Source organism: Triticum urartu, chromosome 6A (genome assembly GCF_056163025.1).
Source record: "Triticum urartu cultivar PI428250 chromosome 6A, HENAU_Tu73, whole genome shotgun sequence".
NCBI lineage: Eukaryota > Viridiplantae > Streptophyta > Magnoliopsida > Poales > Poaceae > Triticum > Triticum urartu.
The window spans coordinates 38,723,016-38,738,133 of record NC_141878.1 but is presented as its reverse complement, the minus strand read 5'-3'; the positions used below and the strand labels follow the sequence as shown (position 1 = coordinate 38,738,133).

The following is a 15,118-nucleotide window of genomic DNA, read 5'->3' as shown; positions in this document are numbered from 1 at the left end:
GGCATTAAATTGACTGGAACTAGATGATACCCCGCGCGGTGCCGCGGAACTCTTAGCTAACATTAAGGGTTTTGTTGTCAAAATTAGAATACAATGCTAAATTGGCTAGCAATTCCAAGAGCAACAATGTGATAAAAATGAGTAATTTAGCCACTGGTAGTAGAGTAGGTTGCCTTGATTATCAGCCTTTGATCCTATTGGATTACCAATGCCTGATAGCCAAGATGTTATCTTAATTATCGAAGAGTGTCAGTTGTGTTATATGACATTGCATTGTATAGAAATAAGATAGAGTAGGAGGGGGGGGGGGGGGAGGGGGGGGGGGGGGAATTCTTCATTATATATGCACAGTTACATGTCGCAAGTAGATATTAGCACATGACATTTATAAAGATATACACACTAAGAAAGATGCACGCTAATTGTTTTCCCTTCAAATTTCTTGATGTCACCGCACAACCCTGACAAAATGCAGCTTAGAAGCCTTAGCTCGCAACCTTGCTCAACATTAGATAAATAGAATACAATGCTAAAGCATGAGCATGGATGTTTGGCTTTTAATATTTTCAAAAATAAGTTTGCAGCTCCGACATGCAGATGTTGCATCGAGGATGTTGCATCCGTGCAGTTTCATTTATATGTCCCTATATTGTTCCCATGATGGTCAGGTAATAATCCAAATAAATGGTGGTGCGGTTGATTACCAACATCCTGCTGCAAAAAAAATCTCTCATGGCTTCGTGTAAATCAAATTATTTCGTGCAGATTAAAAATTGAAATTGTTATAAATCTTAGTGAAAAGGGTGTACAGATAAAATATACTTTAGCACAAAAATACTCCATAGGAAAAAGAAGGAATTAGAACAACAGCCCCGAAGAACACCTTTTCCTTGTACTGCATGATTACCGTAAACATTAGGACCTGCCTCTAAAATACTGGATCGAACCTGGACATGCAAAGAGGTAATAACAATTAACGTAGAAAAGCAAGGAAAGATATTTTGAACCTGAACATGCGAAGAGGTTATAAAATCCTGAATCAAACCTGAACATGCAAAGAGGTTATAAAATCCTGAACCTGAACATAGGAAAAGGAATTACATTTTGAAGTGAAAGGAATGCCATAGCACACTTAAGGGAAAACAGAGAAGAGCAAGTGTCAAGCAGCACGTAGTATCCCATCTCCAGGAGTGATGCCGGTGTCCGTCTGAAGGTGTGGCCAAAAGGAAGGACCTAGGAAAGAGCGCCTCTTCTTCCTCTTCCACGGCACGCCATGCCGAAAGCTTTGCCGAGCTCCACGCACGAGCAAAGGGAGGAGGCACTGAGGGGATGCACGATAAGCAGTGGCAAGATTCTTGGTGCTGCTGCGATGAGGCAGGGTGGGTTCGGAACGCAGCCGCGGGCGGGCAAAGTCGATGCGGACGGTCGGAGTGGCCGGCCAGGCGAAGCCATTGTGGACACGGAGGAGGTGCCGCGGGCATGCAGATGCACCGTCCAAGCGCGGCATCGTGGTCGGGGGAAGCCGAGGTGGGGCACCAAGGGGGCGCTGCGGGTGCCGGCGACGACGCGATGCGCGCCGGGCATGTGGCGACGCCGTCCAGGAGCGGTGTGGTGGCGCGACATCGAGAAATATTGGCTAGCTGATGAGGTGACGCACACCAGAAATTAACGGAGCTGGAGAAGGGATACCAGTTGTGCTGATGACGACCGGAATGAAGAAGATGATAAGGAGGAGAAGAACAGTCGGGTTCACAGATTCAAAAACCAAAAGGGGCCTGACTTGATGCTTTTGTTTATAACTTAACTAATAATCCCAAATTTGCACAAACTAAACAACGACCTTAAATATGCATGTGTGCGTCAGAATACGAGAACGCAGAAGAAGCTTCGGTGAGGAGAGATTTTGTGGAACGGGGGCGGGGCAGCCATGATCTAAGACTTCAACGCCATGTCACCTGGTCGTCGTCCCGCATCGTTCCTTTTGACAGGGGACGATAGTGTGACTATGCAAGTGCTGCTGGGTGGGGAATATTAAGGGGTGGGGAGGGGAGAAGAAGCGTGTTACAGGAGAGTTAATTGCACGTTGGTACCACATTTGCGCACCTACTCACGAATCAGTACCACTACTCGTGCATGTCGCAGTTCAGTACCAACTCAGGGCCTAAGTGGTGCATAACAGACTGACAGCCGTATAAGCGCGTATTGACCGCGTATCTGACAGGTCGGGCCACATGTCAGGTGACACGCTGGCCGAATCGGCGCATTGACGGGTCGCTGACTCGGACGAGGCCGGCGCGGTCGGTTACATGGGCTCGGTCGGACTCACCTCACTCTCGCTCGACCTCACTCTCACTCTCGCTCTCCCTCCTCTCTCCGATTCACCGCCGCCCGCCGCCGCCGCCACCTCAACCGGCTCGCCGTCGCGCCATGGAGGACGAGAGCAGCCAGGACTCAAGCGTGCAATACATGAACCTCTCCGACGATGAAACCATGCATTACCGGGTGAGTTGTAGAGATAGGGTTAGGGTTGGGTTATCAGATTTGGGATTTGGGGGGATTTGATTTGATTTGGGGATTTTGTTTTCCTTTTGTTCCTGTAGATCCCTGCTAGCATTGAAGACCAAGACTACAGTGGCATTGAGACAGCACCCAGAGTTCTTTGCCATGAGCATGGTGTGGCGGCTGAGAGGCGTGTAGCATTCGAAGCATTTAACACAGGCAGGAGGTTCTTAGTCTGTCCTATGAGTGTAAGATTCTGTCCAAACTCTGTGTTAATTGTATTGTTTAATCTAGCCATGTGCATAGAATTGTCCAGTCCAGTGCATAGAATTCATGTTCTTTAATCTAGCCATGTGCTGATGCACATTGTTTAATGAGTACTCTTGTACCATAGCTGTGATGGTCATTTTGTAGCTGTGATAGTCATTTTGTAGCTGTGTTTGGCCTGCCTGGCCACACCACCACCAACCTGGAATTGTATTGTTTAATGGGTAGCTGTGAGGGTCATTTTGTAGCCATTTAGTATTACTGATGCTAATCAGTGGATTAGAAAATGTGTTGATGCTTGCCATGTATATTTAATTTGGCCAGTAATTTTATAATTGGTCAACAGCTTTGTTTGCAGTGCAGATAATCATTGTTTAGCTCACAAGAGTACTCACTTTGCAAATTATTTGATTGTTTAAGGTCAGAGAGATTCAATGTCAAAAGCTCAAAATTCAGTTAGTGTTTAGTGTCAGAGGTTCATTCTTTAGTTGGATATATTATTAAAGTTGTTTCTCAAAGATGCTTAAAGTTCATTTTTTTAATTCAGTGGCTAGTGTCAGAGGGTCCTACATTGTTTAAAGATGTTTAGTGTCAGAGGGTCCTACATTGTTTAAAGATGCTCAAAGTTCATTGTTTAAAGCTAGTTGCTCAAAGTTTATTGCTTAAATAATTTGCCTAGGATATTGATTTTGCACATGGTTGTTTATATTGCAGGAAGATGACAACTGTGGTATTGTTCTCTGGCCAGAGTGGCCTCCTACATTGCAGAATGCCTTGTTGAAGCTATGGGAAATGTATCATGACAGCAAGAGTGATAGGAGGAAGGATAGCCTGGAGAGTTCACTCACTATTCACCATTTGACTGAAGAAAAAAATAATCTAGAGGCCAACTATGACAAATTGGTTGAAGATGTGCACCAACTGTTCAATGCTCAAGAGGATAGGATGGTAGATTTCAGCTATTTGCAGGCTAAGATGTAGAATGTGCATGTTTCTGATTCAGTTGTATCTGACATGAAGACAGAGATGGGAAGAAAGATGCAGAGATCTTCAAGCTGCAGGAGAATTATAAAGTACTGATGAACCTGACACAATCTCAAGGCACTTGCATCAGGAACCTGAAGTTTAATCATCTAAAAGAGAAGGAAGTGCTTAGTACATCCACCAGGAACCTGCAATTCCAGGTTGATGAACTCAAAAAATCTAAGGAAAAGCTCACCCAGGAGAACACCCAGCTGCTCCTTCACATGGGTGATCTCAAAGAAGGGGCATGACAAGCTCATAGTAAGGAGGGTTCAGCTAAAGATTCAGATTGCTGAACTATTGAAGTCAGAGGAGAAGAACAAGCATAAATTGAAGGGGATCCTAGACATCTTGTCAGAATGAAGATGTAGAGGAAGAGCAAGAGCAAGATCCGGATCAACATGAAGAAGAAGAATGATTGCTTTGCTGACCTTTTGTGAAGTATGGTGTTGTTGTGAACTAAGTTATGTACTATGGATGTGTAGTTGTTGTGAACCACCATGTTATTGCTTTAAGTTGTTGTGAACCACTATGGTGTTGTGGTGAACCACTATGTTGTTGCTGTGAACCACTATGTTAACTCTTAGTTGCTGTGAACCACTATGTTAATCAATATGTTGTTGTTATGAACCAGTTTGTTGTGAACCAGTATGTTAACTCTTAGTTGCTGCTTGTCTTAGTTGCTCCCTAAACCAAAGTGGTTAGGCATTTAGGGTCCGTCGACGTTGAGAACCCCCTAAACCAAAGTGGTTAGGCATTTAGGGTCCGTCGACGTTGAGAACCCCCTAAACCAAAGTGGTTAGGCATTTAGGGTCCGTCGACGTCGAGAACCCCCTAAACCAAAGTGGTTAGGCATTTAGGGTCCGTCGACGTCGAGAACCCCCTAAACCAAAGTGGTTAGGCATTTAGGGTCCGTCGACGTTGAGAACCCCCTAAACCAAAGTGGTTAGGCATTTAGGGTCCGTCGACGTCGAGAACCCCCTAAACCAAAGTGGTTAGGCATTTAGGGTCCGTCGACGTCGAGAACCCCCTAAACCAAAGTGGTTAGGCATTTAGGGTCCGTCGACGTCGAGAACCCCCTAAACCAAAGTGGTTAGGCATTTAGGCTCCGTCGACGTCGAGAACCCCCTAAACCAAAGTGGTTAGGCATTTAGGGTCCGTCGACGTCGAGAACCCCCTAAACCAAAGTGGTTAGGCATTTAGGGTCCGTCGACGTCGAGAACCCTCTAAAACAAAGTGGTTATGCATTTAGGGTCCGTCGACGTTGAAAACCCCCTAAACCAAAGTGGTTAGGCATTTAGGCTCCGTCGACGTCGAGAACCCCCTAAACCAAAGTGGTTAAGCATTTAGGCTCTGTCGATGTCGAGAACCCCCTAAACCAAAGTGGTTAGGCATTTAGGCTTCGTCGACGTCGAGAACCCCCTAAACCAAAGTGGTTAGGCATTTAGGCTAGTCATGAAATCTCATCATCAAACATTGACAAGGCCAACAAAACTAATCATCAAATCATTATCAAACCTTAACATTGTCAATAACACTAATCATCAAATCTCATAATCAAACATGAACATTGCCAATAACACTAATCATCAAATCTCATAATCAAACCTTAACATTGCCAATAACACTAATCACCAAATTGATAGCATAACATTGCCCATAACACTAAGATAGTTGATAGCAATTCAGTACACTCAAACATAATCATCCAACCAATTTGACTTGTTGGTTCAGTACAATCAAACCTAAGCAGCCAACCATGAGTCAGGACACAAAACATTGATCAGTACCATAGTTTTGAGAAACAACAACTCATTACACTCATCTGTTACCACTAGGAGAAAACCAGGTCATCCAACTAGTGTGACTTCTTGGGGCAGAAGATGTAGAAGGAGTTGCATGTCTTGGGGCAGTGAATGGCCTTGCACCACTGGTTGATGGCTGTGAACTTGCACCAGACCTTGCACCAGACCTTGCACCAGTCCTTGCTCCAGATCTTGCACCAGTCCTTGCTCCTGATCTTGCACCAGTGCTTGCAGGTGGAGGCTGTGATCTTGGTGCAGGCTGGGATCTTGCAGGTGGAGGCTGCTGCTGTGATCTTGCAGGTGGGGGCTGTGATCTTGCAGGTGTAGGTTGCTGCTGTGACCTCTTGGTCTTGCAAAAAGAAGTGAGAATGGTATTAGTAGGCAACATTAAAATATTAACAAATGCACTAGTCAACTAATACAAAAGAAGTGACATTTGGTATTACCACATGCTTGTTTTTCCTCATAGCCAAATCTGGTTTCAATTGTTTCAGGCAGTTGGTGTATCTATGGCCTTGGAGACCACAGTTGGAGCATGTTATTGTGGCCATTCTACTTCTGTCCTTTGGCTTTGGCACTTCAAACTTGCCCTTGATCCTCTTCTCTTGCTTTCTTCCTCTCCTAACATGAAATTCTGGTGGCTCTATGTCTGGTCCAGGTGTCCTTATCCAGTCATGTTCACCAGGAACAAGAAAGATCATAGGTCCATATGCTACCACATAAAATGGTTTTCTGAAGAATTTACAAACAAAGTCCTCTGGAAACCTCTTGGCCTTGTTAATTGCTGAAATTGCATGGTTGCATGGTAGGCCACTGAGGTCCCATTTTCTGCAACCACATGTATGATTATCCAAGTTCACAGGGTGTGTTTGCTGCCCACTAGTCACTTGCCATAAATTAACACCAGCTTGAATGGGTTTCCAGTATCTAGCCCTCTCCTTTTCCAGCTCTAGCTTCTCAGCATAGTGTGGTGTGATCTCCCAGAAAGCTACCTTTCCTCTCTCTCTCTTCTCATGCCACCTCACCATTTGCTTGTCCTTAATACCATCAACCATAGTCCTAATAGGCTTTTTCCTAAAATCAAGGATATACTTGTTGAACACCTCAGATAGGTTGTTAACAACCAAATCTGTCTTGTAGTTAGTGTCAAAAGCATGCATTGCCCATGTTTTCTTAGGAATTGCATTAAGCCAGATCTAAGCATCCTCACACTCATTTCTCAAATCATTCATAGCAATATTAAACTTATATTCATTGTAAGCATAATTGGCATTATCCATGCATTTCTTTAGATCTTCCCCTCTAAAACCAGCATTCTGGAAATTTGCATATAAGTGTCTAAGACAATATCTCTGGTGGCAGTTTGGAAATACTCTATTCACTGCATTGAGTAGCCCATGTTGAAATTACAATAGCAAACTAAGCTACTGACTACAGATATAGTTGAAAAAAAATCAACAAACTAAGTACTTACCTTCTGTCTATCTGACATGATAGTATAAGGACCAAATTGGCTAACTTCTCCTCCTAGACATATCTTGAGTTGGTGCAGAAACCAGCACCAATTTGTTGTATCCTCCTGACCAACAATGGCAAATGCAATTGGATAGATGTTGTTATTGCCATCTCTGGCAGTGGCAGCAAGGATATGTGCACCTGTGGTCAGCTTAATAAAGCATCCATCAACACCTTTTTTGCAAAAAAAAAGAACCAATTAATTTAGTACATAGCAATGAAACTACAGCAAAGGTGTAATCATGTACATAGCAATGAAACTAAAGCAAAGAAACAACTAACTAACCAATGAAAGGTCTGCATCCATTGAGAAATCCCTTCCTTGCTCCATTTAAGCAGAAAAACATTACATGAAACCTTGGCCCTGGATGTGGTATTTTTTTGTTGCTTTAGGAACTAGAGTTGTAACTACAACCCTACTTCCAGGGTTTGTCTGCATGATGGTTGCTGCATAGTCCCTTAACCTGAGATACTGCTTCTTTTGCTCTCCTAAGACAGCTTCCACAACTAAGTTTTTGGCCCTATAGGCCATGTGCTTAGGAACCTCAACACCATACTTCTCATTGCATGCATCAATCAGAGTTTGTATGCTAGTGGTTGGATCAGACCTGAACAATGACTCGTATGTCTTTGCAAGCCACTTTGCACTAACCCTGGAAGACTCTGTAGTGCTAGGGCAAGTGTGCTCCAGGTTCATTTTTTATAGCAAAAGTCTTTTCACCTTTGATCACATCAGCAACAATGTGGAACTGACAGTGCTCATTTCTGCAACATGCAATGATCCTTTGGTCAGAGTTTCTATGATATCTGAAATCTCTTGCCTGTGAAATGTGCAAGCTCAACAGAGTATCTCTGAATTGCTGCTGATTTGTGAAGCACATGTACTTACATAATTGCTGGTGTGGGTGCTCCATTTTTTCATTGAACCATATCCTAGGTTTTCTTTTCTGTGCCCTACTCTTCTTGCTTTTCTTTAGGACAAATTGCAGTGGCTCATGCCCATCATCTTCACTATCCATTAGCCAACCAGTTTCTTCTTCATATGATGAAGGAATGAAATCTTTCTTCACCTCCTTTAAAACACTAGAATGTGTTCTAGTGGTGGGGCACCTCCTAATTGGCAGCTTCTGTCTCTTATTTGGAGGTTCTACCTGCAACTGTTGAGCTAACTCCACATTCAAGCTCTCCTCCCTCTCTTCATCCCCACTCTCTTCCTCCTCCCTCTCAAACAGATCCTCAACCTCAGTGTCACCCTCATAATGCAGTTGTTCCTCCTCTTCTGACTCATCATCTGAATATTCATCTTGATCATCTGCTAGTTGTCCCTCATCTGCTTGTCTCTTTCCATCTATTATCTCTGTGTCTTGAGAAATCATGTACTTCTCCAAGTAGTTGTCACTGTCATATGCCCCTTCTGAATTATCACTACTGTAATATCCCTCCTCCAACAAAACTTCATCCTCCATCACAGATTTCAGCTTTTGTTTACCTAGATTTTTGCTCTCTTGTGTGCAAAAACCACTAGCTTCAACATTGATACTACTACTGCCCTGACTATGAAAAACCACCCCTTGGTCATCAACAGCAAGCACAACTGGCTCACTGAGATCATACACAACTGGTGCTGCATAAAGAATGGTCTGTAGTTCAGCATTTCTCTGAATTGCAGCACTGTCAGTGGCTGTTGCTCTAACTAACAGATTCAAACCTAAAGTATGCTCATGCTGCTTCTTAATTTGCTGCAATTTAATGTTTGTGTCAATCAAGTCTAGGCCATGCTCTCTCTGCTCTCCTATGCATGTGTTCTCCATGTGATACAATTCATCAGAGAATGTAAATCCTTGTGTATGCAACAGTGCATACAGATTGAGAAAAGTGACATCAGAACTGCATATCTTCCTATCCAAATTATGTAGGGCATCAAAGTGAATCCTAACATCCCAGATAGCCTCCTCCACACTACAAGTGCCAGCAAATTTGGACATTTTCATTAACACTAATCCTAGCCCCCAAATTGGAAGAAAGAACAAAGGAGAGGGAGGAGGACTTACAGCACCCCACCACATCCATGGGTCCAGTGATGGCTCGTGAAAGGGTTGGCGACCCAGATCTCTGCCATCCGCGGGCGCTGCTCCATGGTCAGCGGGGCCTCCTCCATTTCTTCCTCGCCGCTCGAGTAGTACGACGAACTATCGCCATCGCCCTCGGCCAATCCTGGGTGCGCATCGGCCCCGAGGCCAGGAAGATCTCCGTACCCGCCCACACCGCCACCGCTGCTCGAGCCGCCGCCTACACCGCCGCCGCCCGGATTCTCCGTTGCCATTGACATAGAGGAGCACGGGGAGGAGAGGGAGAGGGGAACGAGAGTTAGGGTTCGAACTGGCGGCTCGGTTCGACCTAGCCCGTTAGGTCCGCCTCGTCCGAGTCAGCGACCCGTCCACGCGCCGATTCGGCCAGCGTGTCACCTAACATGTGGGCCCCACTTGTTGGATACGCGGTCAATACGCGCTTATACGGCTGTCAGTCCGTTATGCACCACTTAGGCCCTGAGTTGGTACTGAACTGTGACATGCACGAACAGTGGTACTGATTCGTGAGTAGGTGCGCAAGTGTGGTACCGACGTGCAATTAACTCGTTACAGGAAGATGGACAGACGATATCGTGGAGAAGAGGAAGATGTAACGACGTGGGTGTTTATTTGCGAATCACCGAAGAGACGAAGTGAACCTATACGGAATACAAATAGAGTTGCTAATCAGAGATTGTTTCCACTCAGGTTGAAACCTAATGATTCATTGACTTTTTTTGCTGAGGTGGAGGCTACATGTTGAGAGAACAATGACGTGGTATCATGATGATGTGGATGATGTACATGTTGAGAGAACTGTCATCGAAACCTTAAGCGTGCGGACCCTACGGGTTCGAGAACAATGTAGACATGACCGAGACACGTCTCTGGTCAATAACCAATAGCGGAACCTGGATGCTCATATTGGCTCCCACATATTCTTCGAAGATCTTTATCGGTCAGACCGCATAATAACATACGTTGTTCCCTTTGTCATCGGTATGTTACTTGCCCGAGATTCGATCGTCGGTATCTCAATACCTAGTTCAATCTCGTTACCGGCAAGTCTCTTTACTCGTTTCGTAATACGACACCATCACAGTTTGATTTCCTCTCCCAGAGCTGGGTGGTCAGTTCTGAAAAATATGCAAGGCCAAGTTCACTATCCTCTGTCTGAAAGAGCTGAACATAAAGGTGGTCAGTAATATGGGCATCTGCCGGCTTCTTGATCACATCAAGGTTCTTCCTTACAAAATCAAATGCAAGGACGGACGTCACCCCCACAAAGCAGCCAGCAAAGTGCATTCCTGACTAGGACAGTACTGGACACTGGGCCTTATCTAAAAAATCGTATCTGGAGTCGCCGTCCAGACAATATCTCCCCATGCACCAGACGTCGATTCATAGAGGCAAGCGAATGCTTGTGTGGACCTGAGGACCCAGATCAAAACCAGTTTGAATGGGCTTGAGAAGCAATCGCCGTGCACATGCCCATCTTCAACATCTGCGCACAACACCGGCCGCGGCCTGCCAGGGAGTATCACGTTCGTCGACACAGATCCCCGATGGAGAAGCCACGCGGTGCTGTCGGCCAGTCAGGGGATCCCACATGACAGTCTCGCGCCGTGACTCTTGGAATAGGACGGCAAGGCCATGGCGGCAGCCGAAGAAGATCCACCTCATGTCGGGGCTGCTGTTTTGCGGCACGGAGAAGCGTGTTGAGAGGATGTGGTCGGACGGGTCCAAGGCGGAAATGAAGGCGTAACTCCTGGCCAAGCCCTCTCCTGTGAAGAATCCGAGCAGCGGGGGGTTCCGGTGATGTTTGCGGTAGCGGTCGGCGAATTGGGGATCGGAGAGGATTCTACGCCAGCGCGTGCAAACGAGGGAGGCACGGGGGAGGGAGGATGGCCGCGAAGGGAGGCGAATGAGGATAAGGTCCTCGTCGGCGAGCACCTCAGACATGGGGCTGGCCAGCGCCACCGAAGGCCGCAGCCTCTTGACATCCACGCACGGCAAGCCGGGAACGGGGTCGACCCTGAAAAACAGCAGTAGCCACAGGAAAATGCAGTCAATGGAGTGGTTCCTTCAATCAGTGTGGCTGCATAAGCAGCATAACATGCAACAAACGAAGCACATTCATCTACTCCATCTGTTCCAAAATAGATGACCTAACTTTTTTCTAACTTTAATACAAAGTTGGATCACCTATTTTAGAACGGAGGAAGTAGCACACAAGCACAGCACATACAGAATGAAGGGAGAAACTGGATGGCCTTACCCTTGGCCTTGGGGAATCTCAGCAGCGTCCACCATCGATATGTGGGCGCACCCTCTCCTGGCGTTTCCTATTTAGCACTGCAGGCGCCCGTTTGCATGCAATTCGCAAACTGGCGCCTGCAGCGCGCCGTGCTGTGCCGGCCTGTTAGACTGTATTTCGTTCCGAAAAAAGAAACCTTTTTTTTCGCTTCCCTTTTTTCACTATCATTTTCTGTTTTTCTTTTTTTTTCTTCCTGGTTTCTTCCCTTATCGATTTAATTTTTTTCACTTTTCCTAAATGTGGGAACCTTTTCCAAATCAATATTGTTTACTTGAAATTTTATGAACTATTTTTAAAAGTTGATTATTTTTTGAAATTTTCTTTAAATCGATGAATATGTGAACTTTTCTTCAAATCAATGAATTTTTTTTTCAAAATTTGATAAACATTTTTTTCAACTCAATGAAGTTTTATTCAGATTTGTGAACTTTCTTTCACATTCAGTGAACTTTTTCCAATTCGAAGAGTACTTTTTAAAAAAATGATGAACCTTTTTCAAATTCTACGAACTTTTTTCAAAATCAATGATCTATTTTTCAGATTCGGTGAACTATTTTTCAGATTTGATGAACTTTTTTTGGATTTGATGAACCTTTTATAAATTTTATAATTTTTAAAATAATTCATGAACTTTTGTTCAAATCTGTGAGCATTTTTGAATTTGTAAACTTTTTCTTTTTTACGATTTTTTATTTTTCATATTAATCAACGTGAAGAAAGTCGTCTATATGTTAATGTTTGTACTAAAAGCGGGGTCAAATAGGATTATGACCTGACAATAAACAACAAACTGAGGCTGGTCTAGTGGAACGTTCGAACCCATCGACTTAGGCGAGCAGAGGCCGATCCCCAACTGAGGCTGTGCAGCAAGGGTTTGATTGGGAGGGGGAAATCAACCTAGGGTTGAAGCCTAGCCTGCCTTGTAATGTTGGCCCAGCCCAATCTGTCAAGTGAAAAAGGCCCATGGATTTGCTATTAGCTGAGTCGTTAATCCAAAGCCCACGTATCCAGGGCAATCCCCGATATCTACCCCTACAAAAAGGCAAAAAAAATCATCTTAATAGTACATTTTATCAAGGCAAATATCGGCATCAGCAATCTTTACTAAGTACGTGTGATTTATTCTGCGAAAAATACTACACGTGATTTGGTTCATAAACAGTCAATAAACTATCTCGAAGCATTAAGCAGAGGCAACAAGTGTCCTAGAAAATGCAACCAGTGTCAAATATCTGAATAAAAATAATTATGTAATTTAGTTTAGTCGACAAAGACATGAAAGTAATCAAGATCTATTCCAGGTTAGTGATCCGATCAACACCTAGGTTCCCAGAATGGACAAACTTCACATTGCCAATCGTAGAGATAATGTGATCATCTCTTGCTAGTAGCTTCTGCCTTTGATGCAACATCCGGCTCATGCACGTTGGATTCTTTGCCGTCTGATAATTAATTAAGATGGTGTGTCTAGTTTGGGTCTTAACTAGAGCACCAACGTCGAAAGTGCCCTTCTTAACTCGAGCTTGTATGAGCTCGGTATCAACAGTCATATGCAAAAACAAAAGGAATTCAAAATATTTTGAATTTTTTGTTACAAACTTTGACAAATGTTTTCCATGTTGCCAAATAAAAAAATCTGCAATCCAAAATGATTTCAAAAATAACATTTTTGAAGTATCGTTTTTTTGCCACAACTTCCAAGGAAATCATTTCATGATGAAATTGTGTAAACATTGAAAACATTCATCAAATTTTGCCTAAAAGAATCAGAATTATTTGAATTTGTTTCTATTTTTTTCAATTTTATTGTTCATCCAAGCTCATATGAGCTCGAGCTGAAATACTCCACGTCCCACCAACGTACGCCTCTAGCAGCTGGCTGAGTGATCAACGCAACTGAACTCATGGAAAAGGAAAGCAATCAAATATATTACGTACATTTTCACTAACATTGTTCTAGCTTTTTTCGAAAAGAAGATTGAAACCTGTGGCCTCTGCATCCAATGATGCACCCAGTCATCTTTATTAAATTATTAAACAGATTCTAATAAAATAAATACATGCATCAACTCAAAGCCATCTTTCTGGTGACCTCTGTCGCTACATCTATAAGCTTGACAATGTGCCCTGACCTCGCACCAACACACACCATCTATTTCGGTGGCCTCTCCAAACTGCCCCACGACGAGCTGAGAGCACTAACCAGTCTAGCAGAGACTCGGCACGCACCTCACGAAGATGCTCTAAAATCTGTCGCCATCCCATCTTTAGGAGGGATCAACACATTGGCCTTGTCAGGCCCAACTGACGTCCATGCCACCACCCTGCGCCGTCCATCCACACGCGTCCATGGTCAATACTCCACTATGCCACGCCGCCAAGGCCCACTGTCGTTGATGCAATAGACGCAACACCGCTCCACCTCTTGGCCCCTCCAGCCAACACCTGCACCAAAAAGGATGCCCCCATGAGAAAGAACGAAACCAAAGGCGTCGTCATCATCCGATTCGAGAGATTCGGATCTAGGGTTTCCGCAGGAGCAGCCTGAACAAGGTGATACAGATTGCAACGATGATGTCTCGACAAGGAAACGACGTCAATGACGCTGCCATCATCCGCCATGACCGAAGTCGCCATGGAAATTGATACACCTTATGTTCTGGAGCCAATTGAGTATATGTTAGTGAACAATCACTGTCATGGTATATATCGTGCATTAATAAAAAAGCAAAATCCAACTTTTATCCGTAGATCTTCATAATTCTATTACCTTTGTGTTATGCTATATTTAAGAAAATCACTTTGGATGTGTGAGGACGATATGATGTAGACCTCACATCAGTAGTACATATAATAGGCAAATATTTTATAGTTGATGCCGCTATTACCTTGTGATTTGCAAGTGAAATTTATGATAGTCCTATTTAATCTTAATATTTGGAAGAGCACGCTAAAGGCAGTCATCTAGTTAGAATGACAAATCGCAGACCTCGCATAGTGGCGGATAATTTGCAAATATTGAGTAGATGCCACCATGACGTTGTTAAATTCCAAGAGAAAATTTGATGAAAATTAATCGTTTCCTACTCGACCCTAAAAGAAATGTCTTCTCTATTTGGCACTCGATGTGAATTTTATTCCTAACTCGACACTTCTCAATCTTGATAGCTACAGTGGTCAAGTCTGGCCTATAAATACGACCTTGCCGCAATATGGGTGTTGTAGTAACGCCGATGACGATGAGAGATCACGGCGGCGGAGAGCAGTGGCAATGTTATAGAGGGGGAGAGGCTGGGGAGAGTGGCAGGGTGTAACCGAATAAAGACTTAGTAGAGTCTACGCGTTGTTTCCACGGTTTCGTGCCAACAAGGTAATGGCCCACCTCCACGGTCTCTCTTTTTGTATTGGTTAGTCTTTCTGTTTTATTTTGTTCGAAGAATGTGATGGGCAAAACCTCCATTTTGCATGACCTTTATAACATTAACGCAGCATCTACAGCCGCGCATAGTTAATTTGGTCCTTCAAACGTTCGTGAACGCGTCCGGTCAGTTAACGGGCGTATCTGCTTTGACCCCTCATATTTGCTTCCAAATAACCATGTACCTTGAATTTATCTCCTCACT

The 15,118-nt window shown here is 44.1% G+C and overlaps 2 protein-coding genes across 2 annotated transcripts; one reads left to right on the top strand and one right to left on the bottom strand.

Moving 5' to 3' along the window:
• Positions 1–2,427: 2,427 nt before the first annotated feature.
• Positions 2,428–4,040, top strand: LOC147963627 (uncharacterized). Its single transcript, XM_087529643.1, has 4 exons — positions 2,428–2,502; positions 2,601–2,747; positions 3,481–3,743; positions 3,791–4,040. The coding sequence occupies exons 1-4, from the start codon at positions 2,428–2,430 to the stop codon at positions 4,038–4,040; spliced, it is 735 nt and encodes a 244-aa protein (XP_087385769.1).
• A 6,635-nt stretch (positions 4,041–10,675) lies between these two features.
• On the bottom strand, positions 10,676–11,491 carry LOC147963626 (uncharacterized). Its single transcript, XM_087529642.1, has 2 exons — positions 11,457–11,491; positions 10,676–11,213 (listed from the first exon to the last, which is right to left on the bottom strand). The coding sequence occupies exons 1-2, from the start codon at positions 11,489–11,491 to the stop codon at positions 10,676–10,678; spliced, it is 573 nt and encodes a 190-aa protein (XP_087385768.1).
• Positions 11,492–15,118: the final 3,627 nt, after the last annotated feature.

Excerpts from the sequence above, each read along its gene's own strand:
- LOC147963626 (XM_087529642.1), bottom strand. The coding sequence starts at position 11,491 with ATGGTGGACGCTGCTGAGATTCCCCAAGGCCAAGG. Across the intron at positions 11,214-11,456 it reads GAGATTCCCCAAGGCCAAGG|GGTCGACCCCGTTCCCGGCT; the intron begins GTAAGGCCATCC and ends GCTGTTTTTCAG.
- LOC147963627 (XM_087529643.1), top strand. The coding sequence starts at position 2,428 with ATGGAGGACGAGAGCAGCCAGGACTCAAGCGTGCAATACATGAACCTC. Across the intron at positions 2,503-2,600 it reads ATGAAACCATGCATTACCGG|ATCCCTGCTAGCATTGAAGA; the intron begins GTGAGTTGTAGA and ends TTGTTCCTGTAG. Across the intron at positions 2,748-3,480 it reads TCTTAGTCTGTCCTATGAGT|GAAGATGACAACTGTGGTAT; the intron begins GTAAGATTCTGT and ends TTTATATTGCAG.